Source organism: Chenopodium album, chromosome 12, assembly GCF_948465745.1.
Source record: "Chenopodium album chromosome 12, dcCheAlbu1.1, whole genome shotgun sequence".
Classification (NCBI taxonomy): Eukaryota; Viridiplantae; Streptophyta; class Magnoliopsida; order Caryophyllales; family Amaranthaceae; genus Chenopodium; species Chenopodium album.
Window position 1 is genome coordinate 47621585 of NC_137845.1, and position 15852 is coordinate 47637436.

Below are 15852 nucleotides of genomic sequence, written 5' to 3' on the forward strand. Positions count from 1 at the left end.
TAAAGAGTAAAGATTAAAAAAAAATATAAATATAAAAATAAATACACTTAAAGAACTGCATTAACAGAAAGATTACAGACCTCCTTATCCTTCTCTGACAGAGTAGGCATATCTATACGAACTTGTGAAGCATGCAAAGTGAAAAGTGTGCCATCCAATGTTGCGGAATTGTTGATCACACAAACCACATCATCCCCTTTCACCTCAGAAACCTACTCAAATAATGCAGACCATTGTAACTCAGAAGCAAAAAACACTAGCAATTTAAACAATTGGCGGTAAAATTTATCAAACTTAAAATTTAAAGTTGCAATTCCGTAGTTTTTTAATTGAGAGACCTGTATGCATGTAATAAATAGAGCACCCCAAACCTCATATATATAAGCCAAAACAAACGCAAATAAATTACAGTAAGATAGTTAACAAGCTTATTCTCACCTCCAGCCAAACAGATGTAGTTTCACTTCCAGTGAACAAATATTTACCCATAAAGATCATATCTCCCTTCTTCACAGCCTGTAAAACATTCAATATGCACTTAGTGTAGCACATTATAAACCAAATTTGCTTGAATGTTCCATAAATATACAAAGCATAAAAAACCTTACAGTGTCAGACTGTCAGCTTTTAGGTGAAATTAAGGAAAATAATAGTCCGTCATAAAATCTATTAGTATGAAATGAATTACCCAGTCTAAAATACAGACATGGGTATAAAAGCCTCCTAATTGGTGAAAATAATTAGATACATTAACAAATACACAACACACCCATGGACATAAACCATTTCATAATCCAAATAAAAGGCATAAATCATGTTTGCAAATATGAATCTGGCAAATTGAGGGGGGGGGGGGGGGGGGGGGGGGGGGGGACTCCCAAAAATCTTCAAAATATATATGTAAAGTTATATAGATAAAAAGGGATTTGAACACTTTAAATGGAGACAGCAGGAAGAATTGAAGGAAAAGACAAGGATTTCTTCCAACAACAACAACAAAACCTTAATCCCAAAATGATTTGGGGTCGGCTAACATGAATCGTCATAAGGAACCGTCCGTGACAGAAAAAGAGCATAGCAAGATAATTGATTAAATAAATGTTGGAAAAAAAAAATAGTGTGTAAAGCGAGAAATAGAAAAGAGTTTAAATATGAAATGTAAAGAGTATATTCTCATTTGCAGGAAAGCTGCAGAAAGGAAAATTACACTTAATCTCAGTGGTTTAAAGCAACCTATAGCATAATAGTTCACATCTTATGTAATGCTGTGTTATTTTTTTAATCCGACAAATTCATACACTAACAGATGTTATTGAAAAACATTGGAACCTTCCAAGTTCCAATCATTTTCAAAACCCAGAAATAGGAATGGAGGCAAAAGACCAGAACCATGTTACCAGTTCCCTGAGAAAAATACAATCACTCTGCCTATAACAAGTAAGGATAAAATAAATTACTAACCTTTGCAAGTCCGTTGAAATTGATGGGCAATAGATCTGAGGAGGCATCTTTTTCCAGGTCAGGTGTGAGAGTAACAAATTCATTTTCCTTGAGAGCGATTTCTTTCCCAGTCTTATTAACAACTTGCAACTCAGGCCCAACTGTGTCGAGCATGACCTACATAAGAAAGATGTTTTCATCTATTTCACTTGTTGCTGAACAATTAAATTGTGACAAAGAATAATATTTGAAAACATATCACCAAGACGTAGTATTTATAATCAAAATACTATTGTACTCAAATAGAACATAAATCTTAAACCACCCGATTACCATCCTACAGAATACAAAACCAAACCAAACCAAATGTAAAAGATAATTTTTCTTGTGTGTACTTATGGGATTAAGAAAGCATTGATTGGTTGTATTTATTGTAAACTTTTTCAAACATAAGTGGATATCTAAAGCATCTAAATTTTATTTCAGCAACAAATTATAGCACAAATAAATACCACAGAATTCTATTTCACTTTTAGGAAAGATAAAACCTGGCTCTACATCAAAACAGATAGTTACTTCATACTGGCAAAACCATTAGGCAACCAGAAAGGCAGACACTTTTAATTGCAACAAAATTTCTGAATATCATGACTTCATACGGAATACAAGAACATCACAATTCCCAAATTAAAAAACAAAAATCCAATAATTTTGATCAACATCAATGTAAATTTACACACAAATACATAATATCTTCAGGCAACTTTTACACTCAGAATATCTTCAAAACAGAAAAAACAAAGATCCAAAATATTTTCAGGTTTTTTTACGTTACATTAACATCCTCACCAATATTGTACTCAACACTAAAGTACCAACTGCAGTGCAACAACCTAACTTTTAATTGAATAAGACAGTTTATAGTCATTTTTCGGCGAAAAACCGGCTTCTATTTATCAGCTTGATGAAAAAGCAAAGGTACATCCTATATAATTATAAACTCACACACACTCAAAACCAGATTTTTAACTCAAATCATACAAGTAGCATATGTAGCACACTTAGCTACAAAAAAATCAACCAAATAACGAAAATCGAAATCGCGATAATTAAAAGTAACATACAGCGCAGAGTTTCTTTGTACTCTTAACAGCAGCCTTCAAATTCTCCAGAGTTTGGCGATGAGTATCAGCGTCTCCCCACGAAAAATCAAATCTAGCAACTACATCAAACCAAAACCCCCCAAAAACACCGTAAATTATCAAAAAATCGAAGAAATGAATCAAAATCGCTGATAATATTCCAAAAAATGCGCAGAAAAATCACCTGACATTCCAGCTTTAAGCAAACTGGAAATAACTTCAACGGATTCAGAGCGAGGACCGAGAGTTCCAACGATCTTCGTCATTGCAGGGAAAAACGACTGCAAAAATCGATCAAAATCAGAGATTCAGATGAACAAATGAAACTCCGAAAATTCAATTAATTTGATTATAGATTGAGGAAAAACTTACAGATTTAGATGGCTCGAGAATTGAAGCCATACGAATTGGTTCCTCAAGGAGCAAATTAGTGGAAGGCATGATTGATTGATTGCTTTGATTAGATTTGATTGATGAATTGAAGAAGTTCTTAAGCAGTTGAAGAAGAACTCTTCAATGGAGGAGAGAGAAAGTGAAAGGGAGGAGAGAGAAAAAGGCGAGGGTTTGTGACGTTTGACAGCACAGAGGGAGGGTGGAGGTAAAATGGAGAGATATTTGATTCCCTGCTGCTCAAGAAATATCCTTTTTTTTCCTTTCTTTTTTGGTAATTCAAGGGGCCGGTTTTAATGAGGTTTTTTTTTTTTTGTTGAAAATGTTGAATTTAATAAACCTACTAGAATTTGGGGATGGAATATTTTGTGATTTTTGTATAGTACAAGTGACCACTTTGGTTTTGTGGGGCACTCAGTGCTACCCGCCACCCCCTCTACCTACACGTCAATGAGCACGTTCCTCGCGAGTAGGGGTGAGCAAAAATTTCGGGTACCCGGAATTGGAACCGGAACTGGTTAGGAACCGGCGGGTCCAGAACCGAGATTGGATCCGGTGGTTCCAATTCCGGGTAATAAATTAAGGACCCGGTTATAACCAATTCCAATTCCAATTCCAATTCTCAACTTTTTGGAACCGGAACCGGTTGGGTACCCGGTTACCCAATATATCCTAAACTAAATAAATTTTAGATAATAAAAATATGTATGAAATGTATCTAATTTGTAAAATAAAAAATTATTATTAATACCTAACATGAATACAAATAGCTTAATGCATATATAAATATAAGTATTAAACACTAATAATGATACTAACTAAAATAAGAATTATAATTTTGTATTATATTTTAAAAATTACATACATAAGTGGGTACCCGGAACCGGAACCGGTACCCGGTGGTACCAATTCCAATTCCTAAATTTTAGGACCCGGTTAAACCAATTCCGATTCCGGTTCCGAATTTTAGGACCCGGTTCCAACCAATTCCAAGTCCGGGTCCTAAAATTTTGACCGGGTACCCGGTTTGCTCACCCCTACTCTTTTTTTTGGACAAAAGCTTAAACAAGAAACTAAAGGACAAAGTTAAAAAAGGATAAACTAGAGTTCGCAGTCGTAGCCAGAACGTGAGCCCTGTCCACTACAACCCGATCAACCTTGAGAACGGCACACCACTCAAAACTGCTACTTAATTGGCGAATACGAGCAATAGTCCAACGGATAGAAATATCCGAGTCTTGATCACCCCGGAGGCAATGAACAACTGTAGTAGAGTATGTATAAATTGTAATCGCACAAAGGGACCTTGTGACTGCCCATTGTAGCCCTTTCAAACAGGCATTCAACTCCACATGCAGAGCAGACTGAGCTAGCCCAAAAGAAGCCCCTCCTAGCCAGCACTGCTCCCCAAACTCCCCAATCTCTGGACACCAACCCATCCCAAATCTGTGAGTATGTTTATTCCACGAGCCATCCACCAAGATTACCGTCTGACGCAGCAACAATCCAGAATCTGAGTCCTGCAAAACAGCACGTAAAAACCCCGGAGGGTACTCACTTACCAATTCAAAAGGGTGTAAAGCGCAAAGACCCCCTAACTTCTTAGTAGCAAAAATATCCTGTTGGCGAAGACCTTCTGATATAATCGCCGGTGTCGACAAAGGATCAGTTCTCGGTGTGTTGAAAACCCTATGATTACGCGAAATCCACAACCCCCAAAGAGTTGCGATGAAAAAGGTCGTTCTGTGACCATCAAACCCATCCTGGCTTAGAAACAGCCGGATATAGTACAAAATCCAATCATTGAAGGATTGGCCTGCATTAGCTTCTGAGTGGATACGTAAAATCCCACCCATGCATCTCGTGCAGAACTGCAAAACCCAAACAAGTGTTGTAAGTCTTCCACCTGAGTCCCACAGAGATCACAGTGTATACTTACAGCCAGTCCACGTCTTCCCAAATTGGTCTTTGTAGCGATTCCATTCCGAAGTAGCTTCCACATAAACAGTTTCCACTTGGGCATTACATTAAGGGACCAGAAAATCTTGTACAAACCTGAAATGTCTTCTGAGGAATCTGAGAGACTAGTTAGTTTGAGGAAAGCGTACCCTATCTTAACGGTAAAACGACCCGACTTATGGTAACGCCAATACAAATAATCCTCCGAGTCGCCACCAGGTAACTCCATACTTGCAATGATTGAAGCATCAGAGTGAACAAAAGCTGAGTTAAGTCGGCCAAGGTTCCATTCAGACCTAGAAGGGCAAATGAAGTGACTTACCTTCCAGTCCTTAGCTTGGCACAAAGTAATCGTAGAATTATATTCTGGCACTCTGCCAACCATCCATATATTCTTCCTTGTTACTATAGACTTTCCATTCCCCACCTTCCACCCACAACCTTTGGTGAGAGTATTCCCCGCCCTTATTAGGCCTCTCAAGCCCCAAGAGAAATTCTTGTTGCGATACCGAACCTCCACCCCTTTTGCCAATGGGCTGTGAAACCAAGCCGCACACACCTTGGCGAGCAAGAGTTGTGGGTTGTGAAATAACCGCGCAAGCCTGTTTCATAAGCAAAGCTGAGTTAAACGCAGCTAGACTTCGAATCCCTAAACCACCCATACCCTTAGGCATGCAAACCTTGTCTCTACTCGCCCAGTGCATACCATTATTCTCCCTATTTGACCAAAAGAAGGCAGCAAGAAGAGAGTCCACCTTATTAGCAATACCACTCGGCAGCTCAAAGCAGCGAGGCAATTGCAATGAGAACAGAGTTGATTAAAATCAATTTCTGTGGCTGAGAAAGACTGATCGCATTCCAACTCGTCAGTCTTTTACCAATGTTATTGACGATGAACTAAAAGGAGGCAGATTTGCGGCACCCCAAGTTAATAGGGACTCCAAGGTGTGACGCAAACTGGTCAACCTTGGCCATGCCCAGAATTTCCTTGAACGATGTTTGCAAGGAAAGCGGGGTATTAAGGTTGACTTTAAAGTGAGATTTGGCAAGATTAATTTGTTAGCCCGAAATGTTGCTGAACTTGTGAATAACGGCCGCAATGGCATGGGTAGTGTGAACATTGGCCTTGTAGAACAACAAGGCGTCGTCTGCAAAGAAAGATGAGAAAGAGAAGGGCCTCTAAGCCCTAGCTTAATACCATCAAAGTGCCTCATGTCACACCCTTGTTGAAACATCCTTAACAGAACATCCATACAAAACAGGAAGAGGTAAGGGGATAACGGGTCTCCCTGATGTAACCCACAAGTAGGTATAAACTGTTCACTCGTCTCCCCATCCAGTAAAACTTTGTACGACACCGTCGAAATGCACTGACCGATCATCTGTAACCAAGTTGTAGGAAAACCGTACCACTGCAGAACCCGATTCAGAAACCCCCAATTAACCCTGTCATACGCCTTACTCATGTCAATCTTGACCGCTGCCAAGTAGTCATACCCTGCAGTCCTCTTGTTTATTTTATCCAAAACCTCATGGCTCAGAAGAATATTGTCTATCATTTGTCTCCCTGAAATAAAAGCGTGCTGGGACAAAGAGATTAGGTCCGGTAAAGCTTTCTTCATACGATTAACCATACAAAGTACCCTTGTTGTAGATCCCATAAAATTAACTCGTACCTAATTACTTGATTTAAATTTTAAATTGATTTATTAAGGATTTGTTCTCTTCAACTTAATTTCACTTTACTTTAGTTTTAAATTTCCTTCTCTCATAAACAATTTAGTTCAGCTCGATAAATCGGAACAGGCCTAAGTTTAGATTGTACGGCGTATTTGTTATTATATGATGTGTAGGAGATTCAAACTGAAATCCATTAGATCAATGGCTAATGTTTGTTGGGTGAGGATAGTCAGGCTACTATTAAAATCATGGTCATGTTTTATAAATGGTCTAGTTGACTTTAGGCTTTTTGCAAGTGAAAAATCACCACAAACCTATTTGGTTACTTTGTAACTGTAAGATGGGCTAATGTTACCTTAAAAGTATTTAAAGTTATCTCTATATACTACAAAAGTTATTATTTTTTTAATATAAATGTTACCAATAAAAATAATTATAATATAGAAAAACTTTTATATACACCCAGTTTATACTAATATTAGTGTACATGAGCGGTACAATGGTAATTTTAGCTAATTTTAGGGTAAATTTTTGTCTTTTTTTTTTTTTCTGTAACTGTAAACATAAGAGCAAGTTTAGCCTCAAGTCTTAAGACTTGGATGTGACATCATTTTTGGTGGTCCCTATTGAAAATGATGTCATCAAATTCTTGCTAAGACTCACTAAGACTTGTCCAAATTTATCACTTTTGCCCTAAGATTCAAATATATGACATATTATTATTATTATTATTATTATTATTTTTATCTCTTTATATTTAGAAAAGTGTAATTATATTTAGAAAAGTGTAAAAAAAAAAAAAAAAGGATAATAAAAATAAAATTGAGGTGGGTCTCAATCTCAAGTCTTAAGTTGAGTCTTGGAATTTCAAAACTCAACTTGAGACTTGCTTGACATTTAAGAAGAAAAATGGGAGAAGTCTTAAATATAAGTCTTAAGACTCAAGACTCAGGTAAAATGGGGCTAAACTTGCTCTAATACAATTTTTGTATAAATAGACAACAAGAAAAGTTTTATAAAGGTAATTTAATTATATTTAATCACTAATAATTGATTTTTAGTCCTTTAAAATGTGATTTTTTACTAATAAAACGTAGATAATTTTTATTTGTATTGAGTTACTTTTATGCATATTGGGATAACTTTTATTTATTTCAGGGGTAACTTTTGACCACTTTAAACTATCTTTATAATGGATGTATAATAATTATTGTACACCCGATTTTTTTAAAAATTTGTGTATAATATATTAGATGAATCATATTAGCTTTCATATCATGTATCCATTAGAAATTACAATCAATCAAATCATTACAATTTAAAGTTACCCTTTAAGGGATTAAAGTTGCCCTTAAATTGACCGTCTTTAAAACTTAATATTTGTATAATTATCAAGCATGCTTGTAACAATTAGTTTTAATTGATTAAGGCACATTTAAATCCGCGAGTTTGAAACTTGGTTGATTATTACCCCGTATAAATTTAACTTTGATTTATTAGCAATTTTTACTCCTTATCTACGCATTTGTTGGTCTTTAGAGATTGAATATAGTCGAAAATGATATGTAAGGTTGCATATAGGAAGTAGTATGAAAAAATAATAGATGAAATAAAACATTGCTTACATTGATCGACGACATGATTAGACCTGACTCAAGTTCCTAGCATATTGAATTTAAAATTTTATTGTATGACAATTAATAGCGGAGTAGTTTTCCTAATATAATTAGTGGATTGTGGGGACTATTAATTGTGTTGGTGGGATGGCGAGGTTGATCTTTTTTACAATTGTTTTCATATAAGTTGGGGAAATTTTTTTGGCTTCATAACATGTGAGAGAGAAATAATGCAAACTTGATAGGACCATTTATCTTTGTAGGAAAAAAACGAGTGTCTACAGAAAAAAGTGTGTAAACTAAATAGAAATGACTATATAAGAAAAATATACTTCCTCTAATCTTTTTTTACTTGATTTGTTTCTTTTATCACGCTTGTCAATGCAAAACTTTAACTATTAATAACTCTAATTTTTCATAAGCAAAAATTATACTTCGTAAAAGTTATATTTTATGATTTGGGACGAATTCAAAAATATCCCTCATGAATATGTTTTTCCTTACATATTATTTACAAAAAAAAATCAAAGAAGGGGCGTTAAATAGTGTAAAAGTCAAAACGGATTAAGTAAAAAAAAAGCGGAGGAAGTACTAACTAAATAAAGATGACTCTAATATTGTTAACTATTCCAATGTGCCAATTATATATGGACGTAGAACAATAGGAATAAATTAATTTAAACAAAAACAAGTTAAGTTCAACAAGTATAAGAAGAAAAGAAAAAAGGAAAAACTGTCCGAAATAATCACACCTTTGGAGCATCCGCTAAAAATTATCCCACCTTTGGATTATTTTTAAATAATCCAACCTTTATACCCAATCCGCTCAAAATGGTCCTAACCGGTCACAATACTTGTAATAACAAGTTACCTGACACGTGGCGGCCTGTGATTGGTCTAAAAAAATAAAATGAAAATAAAATAAAATAAAATAAATGTTAAATTTTTGTAAAGAAAAACCCACCAGCCCACGCCAACCCATCTCCGCTGGCTTTCTGCTTGACGCCCTGATTGCCCTAGTTGCGCCGCAGCTCCAGCTGCCCAAACTCCCCCTCCCCCAGCGCGGTGCCCCCTACCCCTCCCTACCCCACGAATCGGACCACCAACCCCTTTCCATTTCCCACGAAAACCCAGAAAAACCATCCCTCCACCCTTGAAACTCCTTCTCCGTCTCAATCCCCACCCCCTTACCCTTCTTCCGTCCCAATTCCGACCCCTCTTATCTTCAACTACCTTGTTTCTTGGGATCTGGGTTGGTGGGGTTTCGAAAAGGCTTAGGGTTGGCAGGGTTTCGAAGGGGTTTTGGGGTTGGTTAGGGTGAAAATCCGGTAATGATTGATTGGTTGTGGTGGTTTAGTGGAGACGAGAGGGGGTTGGGGGTGATTTAGTTGCGACGGAAGGGGGTTGGGGGAGGAACGGCGATTGACGCTAGGTCTGGGCGTAGCGAAGGTTCTGGGCGCGGCTGATGGTAGCGGTGGGGCGGTGGCTGGGGCTGGTGGTTGTTAGTTTTATAATAATTAATTTTTTTTTGAAAGAAATTTTTATAATAATTAATTAAAATATACACTAATTAATTAAAATTAAATTAAAACTTATTTTTTGACCAATCATGTGGTGACACGTGTATTAAACTTAATAAAAAAAAATTACATATTCAACTGATTACTGGTCACTTGGGACCATTTTAAACGGATTGAGTATAAAGGTCGGATTATTTAAAAATAATCCAAAGGTGGGATTATTTTGGACGGAAGTTTCAAAGATAGGATTATTTCGAGTAATTTTTTCAAGAAAAAAAGGTTATCAACACACAGTAAATATTACGGAGTAATTATAGTGCACAAAATCTCACTAATCAAACCAATACACTTAATCCGACACACAGAGACCGTAGTAAACAATTGGCTTCTATTGTTCTTAGTTAAAAATTGTTGAAATTGTAACATTCCAGTTTTTACTGGTCGTGTTCGAGACTTCGAGTATGTACAACTTTGCAAGTGGTCAAACACGGTGGGCTGTCGTTTTAACTGCTGTCGTTTTACCCACAGCAAGTAACATTCCATTGTTTCTTTTAAAAATGACCCTTTTGGCATGAAAGTACGGGTTTGCTTCAGACGAGCTCTAAGAAAAGTCAGAAAGCTTCGAGACCTTCAAAAGCCCCAACTAGCCATTTGTCCAATTCAAACAACTTCTTTTGATTTTACTGCTAGATTTTTTTCATTTACGAACAATCAAATATGTATGGGCCTTAAAATCAAACTTTAAGAAATTCCAACTTCCAAACTTTTCATGGTACATAACGTACATTCCATCCTATATTCCTATGTAACTATGTTCTCACTTCCCATTACTCCTTATCATTTGTCAATTTAACTTTATTTGTTTCGCTTTACTTGAAATGGGTTGATTTTTATTTTTTTAGATTAGTTTTTATAATAAATCTTGCGTTATTTACGTAGGGCTGGCAATCCCTGACCCAACTCAATACCCGACTCGAAGTTATTGAGAGAAACTCGAACCCGACCCGAATCTGTTTTGGGGTTTTTCTAGTCCCTCGGGAGAGTTACGTCACTAAGCATGGAGTATTCTGTCTGTACTTGCAAAATAACGGAGACTCCGTTTGGTAGGAGCTCCGCCTCCAACGATCAAGTAAAAATGTGTTTGGAGAGAAGTAAAAGGTGCGGAAAAGGTAAAAGTGAGATTTTCTCAGATTTCGAGATCAGGTGATTTCTCTGATGTAAGAGAATTTAAGTATGCTGTAATAAATTAACGTGTCTCAAAAATGGGGGAAATATCCCTATTTATAGGGTCATCGAGAATTGTGCCCCTGCCTAGGTTACAGAAACCTAGGACTGATGGGCTACGCCGTTTTGCGACGTTCTCGAGATTTGGGCCAGGAAGGTCGTCTTTTTTCCCAACAACTGGGAGGGAGACGTGTCAAAGGGAGATTGGTCCACTTGAAACCTCTCTTAGGGTGACATGTGTCACCTCCACGTGGCATGGGTATTTTTACCCAAAACAGAATCGAACCCGAACAACCCGAATTGACCCAAATTTCATATTTCGTAATAATATTAAGTTTTACACTATTTTTGCTACTTTCTAAACATAATCAGAAATCTGACCTGGATCCAACTTGCTAACCCGAATTGCCACCCCTAATTCAATGTTGTAAAATTGGTCTCATAATGGTAGAAACCAATTTTAGACTCTGGTTACCGTAATAACTGAAATTGTCGGTTACTGAGCACGGAAACTGATTATCGTGCTCGGTAACCGATTTTGGGCTCTAGTTACCGCGATTGCCGAAAAAAAAATTAAAAAAAAAACCACCGCCTTCCCACCGACGAGGGAAGGTGGTGGGTCGTCATTGAGGGGGATGTGGTGGGTCATCGATCAGAAGGGGTGTTGGGTCACCGAGGAGGATAAGGGATGGCGAATTAGTAAGGGCATGGTTATCCATTCACACCAAATGTTGGTGGTGGTGATCATTTTCTTATAGCGGTGTTTAGCAATCTACTAGAAAATGTTAACTTGATTTATACATCATAGTTTTAATAATTAGTGTGTTATTTAATGTTGGGAAGTTAAGTAACTTTGATAAAATAAAAGAAGTTAGCTTGGTAGTATTTCATTGAGGTTGATATTATTAAAAATGTACAAATATTCCAAATTAAGTGTCATATTGTGTATTATTATCTCGAATGGCAAGATAATTGTCAAATGAGTTATTCATGTCACACATAATATTTCAAGCTAGCTCTCTTTATGCCTAGTTTGTAACTTTGTACCCTCATGGTTACCTACTACTGTGGCCTGTTATTCAAAATAAGGCTCACTTTCTTAATTAGTTTTTGAATTTAATTTTATTAATTAGCAACCTCCTATCATTTGAAAATTTTGTTCACAAGCAAATTATTTTAGGGCTAACTAACTTAATTGCTTGGCCAAGCTAAACACCTTTGAAAATCCCTATCTACAACCATTGAAGCTACTCTTATTTCTATTAATTAAGTTGTTCTAATTCATGAGCAATTTCCTTTTAAAATGTTGATAGATATGTTAATTTAACCAATATGTCCCTACATACTGTCTACATCTGCATATAACATAAGTCATTTTAAAATTTGTACGTCAATGTGAAATACTCATAATATGAACAATTTAAAATTTTATAAATATATAATTAAGGACATTAATGACCAAAGTAATACATTGACATACACGAAAATGAAAATGTTGCAAATTAAATAAAAAAATACTTCCCTCCTTCTTTATTTGTTGCAACAAAGGGGGGAGTACTAATCTCAAGTCAAAACTTTTTAAGCATAATTATTGAAAATCAAGGGCATGTAAATGTAAATGATGTAATTAAGGAGGAAAAAAGGTGAATAATTAATTTAACTTAAAAAATCTTTGAACAACCTAAAGTCAAGCGCCACCACCGACGAACATAGATCTAAACCCGTGAGGCCACCAAACCAACACCCACGAACCCATATCTTGACCCACGAGGCCACCGAAATCGCCACCCAAGAACCCAGATCTTGATCCACAATGCCACCGAAACTGCCACCCATGAACCTAGATCTAGACCCCACGAGGCCAACAAAACCAACACCCACGAACTACCAAACCAACACCCACGAACCCAGATTTAGACCCATGAGGCCACGAACCACCAAACGAACACCCACGAACTACCATCACCAACACCCACGAACCACGACCAAACCAACACCCATGAACCCAATCTAGACCACGAGGCCATGAATCACCAAACCACCACCCACGAACTATCAAACTCACTCACAAACCCACGAAACCTACCCACGAACCCGACAAACTCGGAACCACCACCAATACCCACAAACCACCACCACCGACACCCAACGAACCCACGAACCACCACCACCCTAACACTCACGAATTACCAACACTAAGATAATGGGTCCGATTATTTGGGATGGATTTCTAATTTGTAACACCCCGACCCCAAACAAATTAGGGAGGGGCCTATTGTCACGAGATGCTCATCAAGGGCCAACAACTGTCCTCATAGACCAACACAAGTCCTTCTGACGCATTTTGTCTTCACTCATGCGCACCTTGAGAAAATTTCTTAAGAGGTCACTCATCCTAAAACTACTCCCAAATCCCCAAAAGAAAGATGCATCTATTTTGTTGGCATGAGTAGTATGTTAATCCCTTTAAAACAATCATGATGGGTATTAGTAATTCATACACCCCCACTTGAGAACTGAAATCCTGGGGACTCCAGTATTACACCTAATGAAACTGGGTAGGCAAAGTGTTACATCCAATCTGGATATGACCATTTGGCCCCAGAATTCTCCCCCGTTAGGCAGGGTTGCTTTGATACCATTTGTAACACCCCGACCCCAAACATAATAGAGAGGGGCATATTGTCACGAAATGCACATCAAGGGCTAACAACCGTCCTCACAAACCAACACAAGTCCTTCTAATGAATTTTTTCCTCACTCATGCATATCCCGAGAAAACTTCTCAGGAGGTCACCCATCCTAAAACTACTCCCACCCAAGCACGTTTAACCGAAGAGTATCTTAGCATATGAGTTTCCTAAAAGGAAGATGCATCTTGTTGGTATGAGTAGTATATTAAATTTTTTTAAAGCAATCATGAGAGGGGGGTAGGGGGGTGCCGGAGGTGGTGCAATGGTGGTTAGAGGTGGTGAGAGGGTTTAGTTAATTAATCAAGATTTAAAAGCCACTAATTACAATTTGGTTGAATAATGATGTCATTAAGTGGTTAAGTAGGCTGATTAAAGAAAAATGTATTAGTTATTAAAATTAACTAGCCTTCTAACCCGTGCATTCATAAAAAATTGCATTGAAAGATGAATTAGGAAATATCAATAAGCCATTATGGTTATAATGTGTGATCAAAAATATGATTAAAGAAATTTAATTATTGGAATTGTAATTGAAAATGGGGATTAAATAAAGAGGGTGAGGGGTTAAAATTAAAGAGAGAAAAGCAAAAGGTTGAATTGAAGAGGGAAGATGATGAAGATGAAGTGTACATGGAAGATGAAGCATATAAGTTTAATGAAAGAATTTGATAGGTGTGTCGCGTACCTAACAAAAATAACCTAACAAGACTACTACTATGTAGACATGCAACTAAGGGTCGGATCCCAAGAGACTATGGTTCAACTAATAAAATAGACTCAAGAAACTACTAAGCAAGTAACTAAATCAATTAAATGAGAATTAATAACTAAAAATAATTGAAATGATTAAATCTAAGTAATATGACAAATCAAATGCTAAAAAAAATCAAGATCAAGCATCACTACAAATACAATTAATGCAATAGTCGTTCTACCCCTAACGTATAATTCAATTGATTAATGAGGAAAAGTAATCCTTCAATAGTACCAATGGTCTCTCCCCTAGTTATCAATGACTTCCCTAATCACAATCAAGTCTACTTCCGTGGAATCATGTAAATTAAAGACTTTGAGAACATTACTCTAACTTCCTAATCATCCATTCAACTACTCCCGTGATGAACTTCAAACCCTTAATTGATTTATTCAAACCCGTCAAAGCCCAACTCATGTTGCGATTAAAACAATGGATTAATAACAATACTAATTATCTCTAATCTAGTATTGGCATGAGCATAATCAATTAAGCATATCAATTGCAATTATCATTAGAGAATTTAAAGAATTAAATCATGCATTAATCATATTCGGGTTCCGCTAGATCTTGGAATAAGGAACTACTCACTCATATTAATAAAAACAATAACAAGAATTTAAGAAAACATAATTAATAATAAAAGGAATTAAAGAGAATAAGAAAATACCAAATCTTGAAGTACGAGAGATAAACGAAGAATTTTGAGTGCATAATCTTGAATTACAATGAAAATAAAGTCTAGAGAGAAAACTAGGGTTCTAAGATGATAAATAATGAAATTATAATGCTAAAGGGTATTTATAATAAAGCCAAAAGATATGATAGAATAAGGAAAGAAATCGGACTAAACCGACCTAAAATCGACCAGGCATGGCCGTGTCACACAGGACATGCCCATGTCCAAAGTCAGAATCATTTATTCTTCAATTTCCAGCGAGACACGGGCATGTCAATTCTGCATGGGCGTGTCTGCTGGAATGGCACTCACAGCAGCTATGTCACTCGTAAAGACACGGGCGTGTCTCATATTGGCATGGACATGTCTCGCTAAGCCAACTTCACTCAACGAGGCATGGGAATGCCTCAGTTAGACATGGGCATGCCTCAGGTAAAACATCAAAATCCAACTTTCTGCCTCTTTAAAACACATTGACATGCCCATGCCCTGCGTGACATGGGCATGTCTGGTTGGGATTTGGCTTCTTTTCGCTTCAACATCAAACATTGGCCTTCAAAGTGAATTGCAAGCTATGATCAAGATCCGCAACTTCATAAAACCTTTATATAGCCTCGTTAAATCCTGAAATATATCAAAAACAACGAATCTACCCATAAAAGTATCATATGATCACAACTAAACCAAATGAAGCCAAAATTAGCTATGAACAACTAATCTAGACTCGAAAACTACCTAAATAGACTCTAAGAACA

General features: G+C 36.7%; 2 protein-coding genes across 2 annotated transcripts; both read right to left on the reverse strand.

Moving 5' to 3' along the window:
* Positions 1-32: 32 nt before the first annotated feature.
* On the reverse strand, positions 33-3263 carry LOC145572481 (pyruvate kinase 2, cytosolic-like). Its single transcript, XM_081631455.1, has 6 exons — positions 2955-3263; positions 2767-2863; positions 2565-2662; positions 1462-1617; positions 439-516; positions 33-212 (listed from the first exon to the last, which is right to left on the reverse strand). The coding sequence occupies exons 1-6, from the start codon at positions 3021-3023 to the stop codon at positions 48-50; spliced, it is 663 nt and encodes a 220-aa protein (XP_081487581.1). The 5' UTR covers positions 3024-3263; the 3' UTR covers positions 33-47.
* Positions 3264-4045: 782 nt separating this feature from the next.
* On the reverse strand, positions 4046-6490 carry LOC145571242 (uncharacterized). The gene is made up of 3 exons (XM_081630308.1): positions 6051-6490; positions 5028-5533; positions 4046-4878 (listed from the first exon to the last, which is right to left on the reverse strand). The coding sequence occupies exons 1-3, from the start codon at positions 6488-6490 to the stop codon at positions 4046-4048; spliced, it is 1779 nt and encodes a 592-aa protein (XP_081486434.1).
* Positions 6491-15852: the final 9362 nt, after the last annotated feature.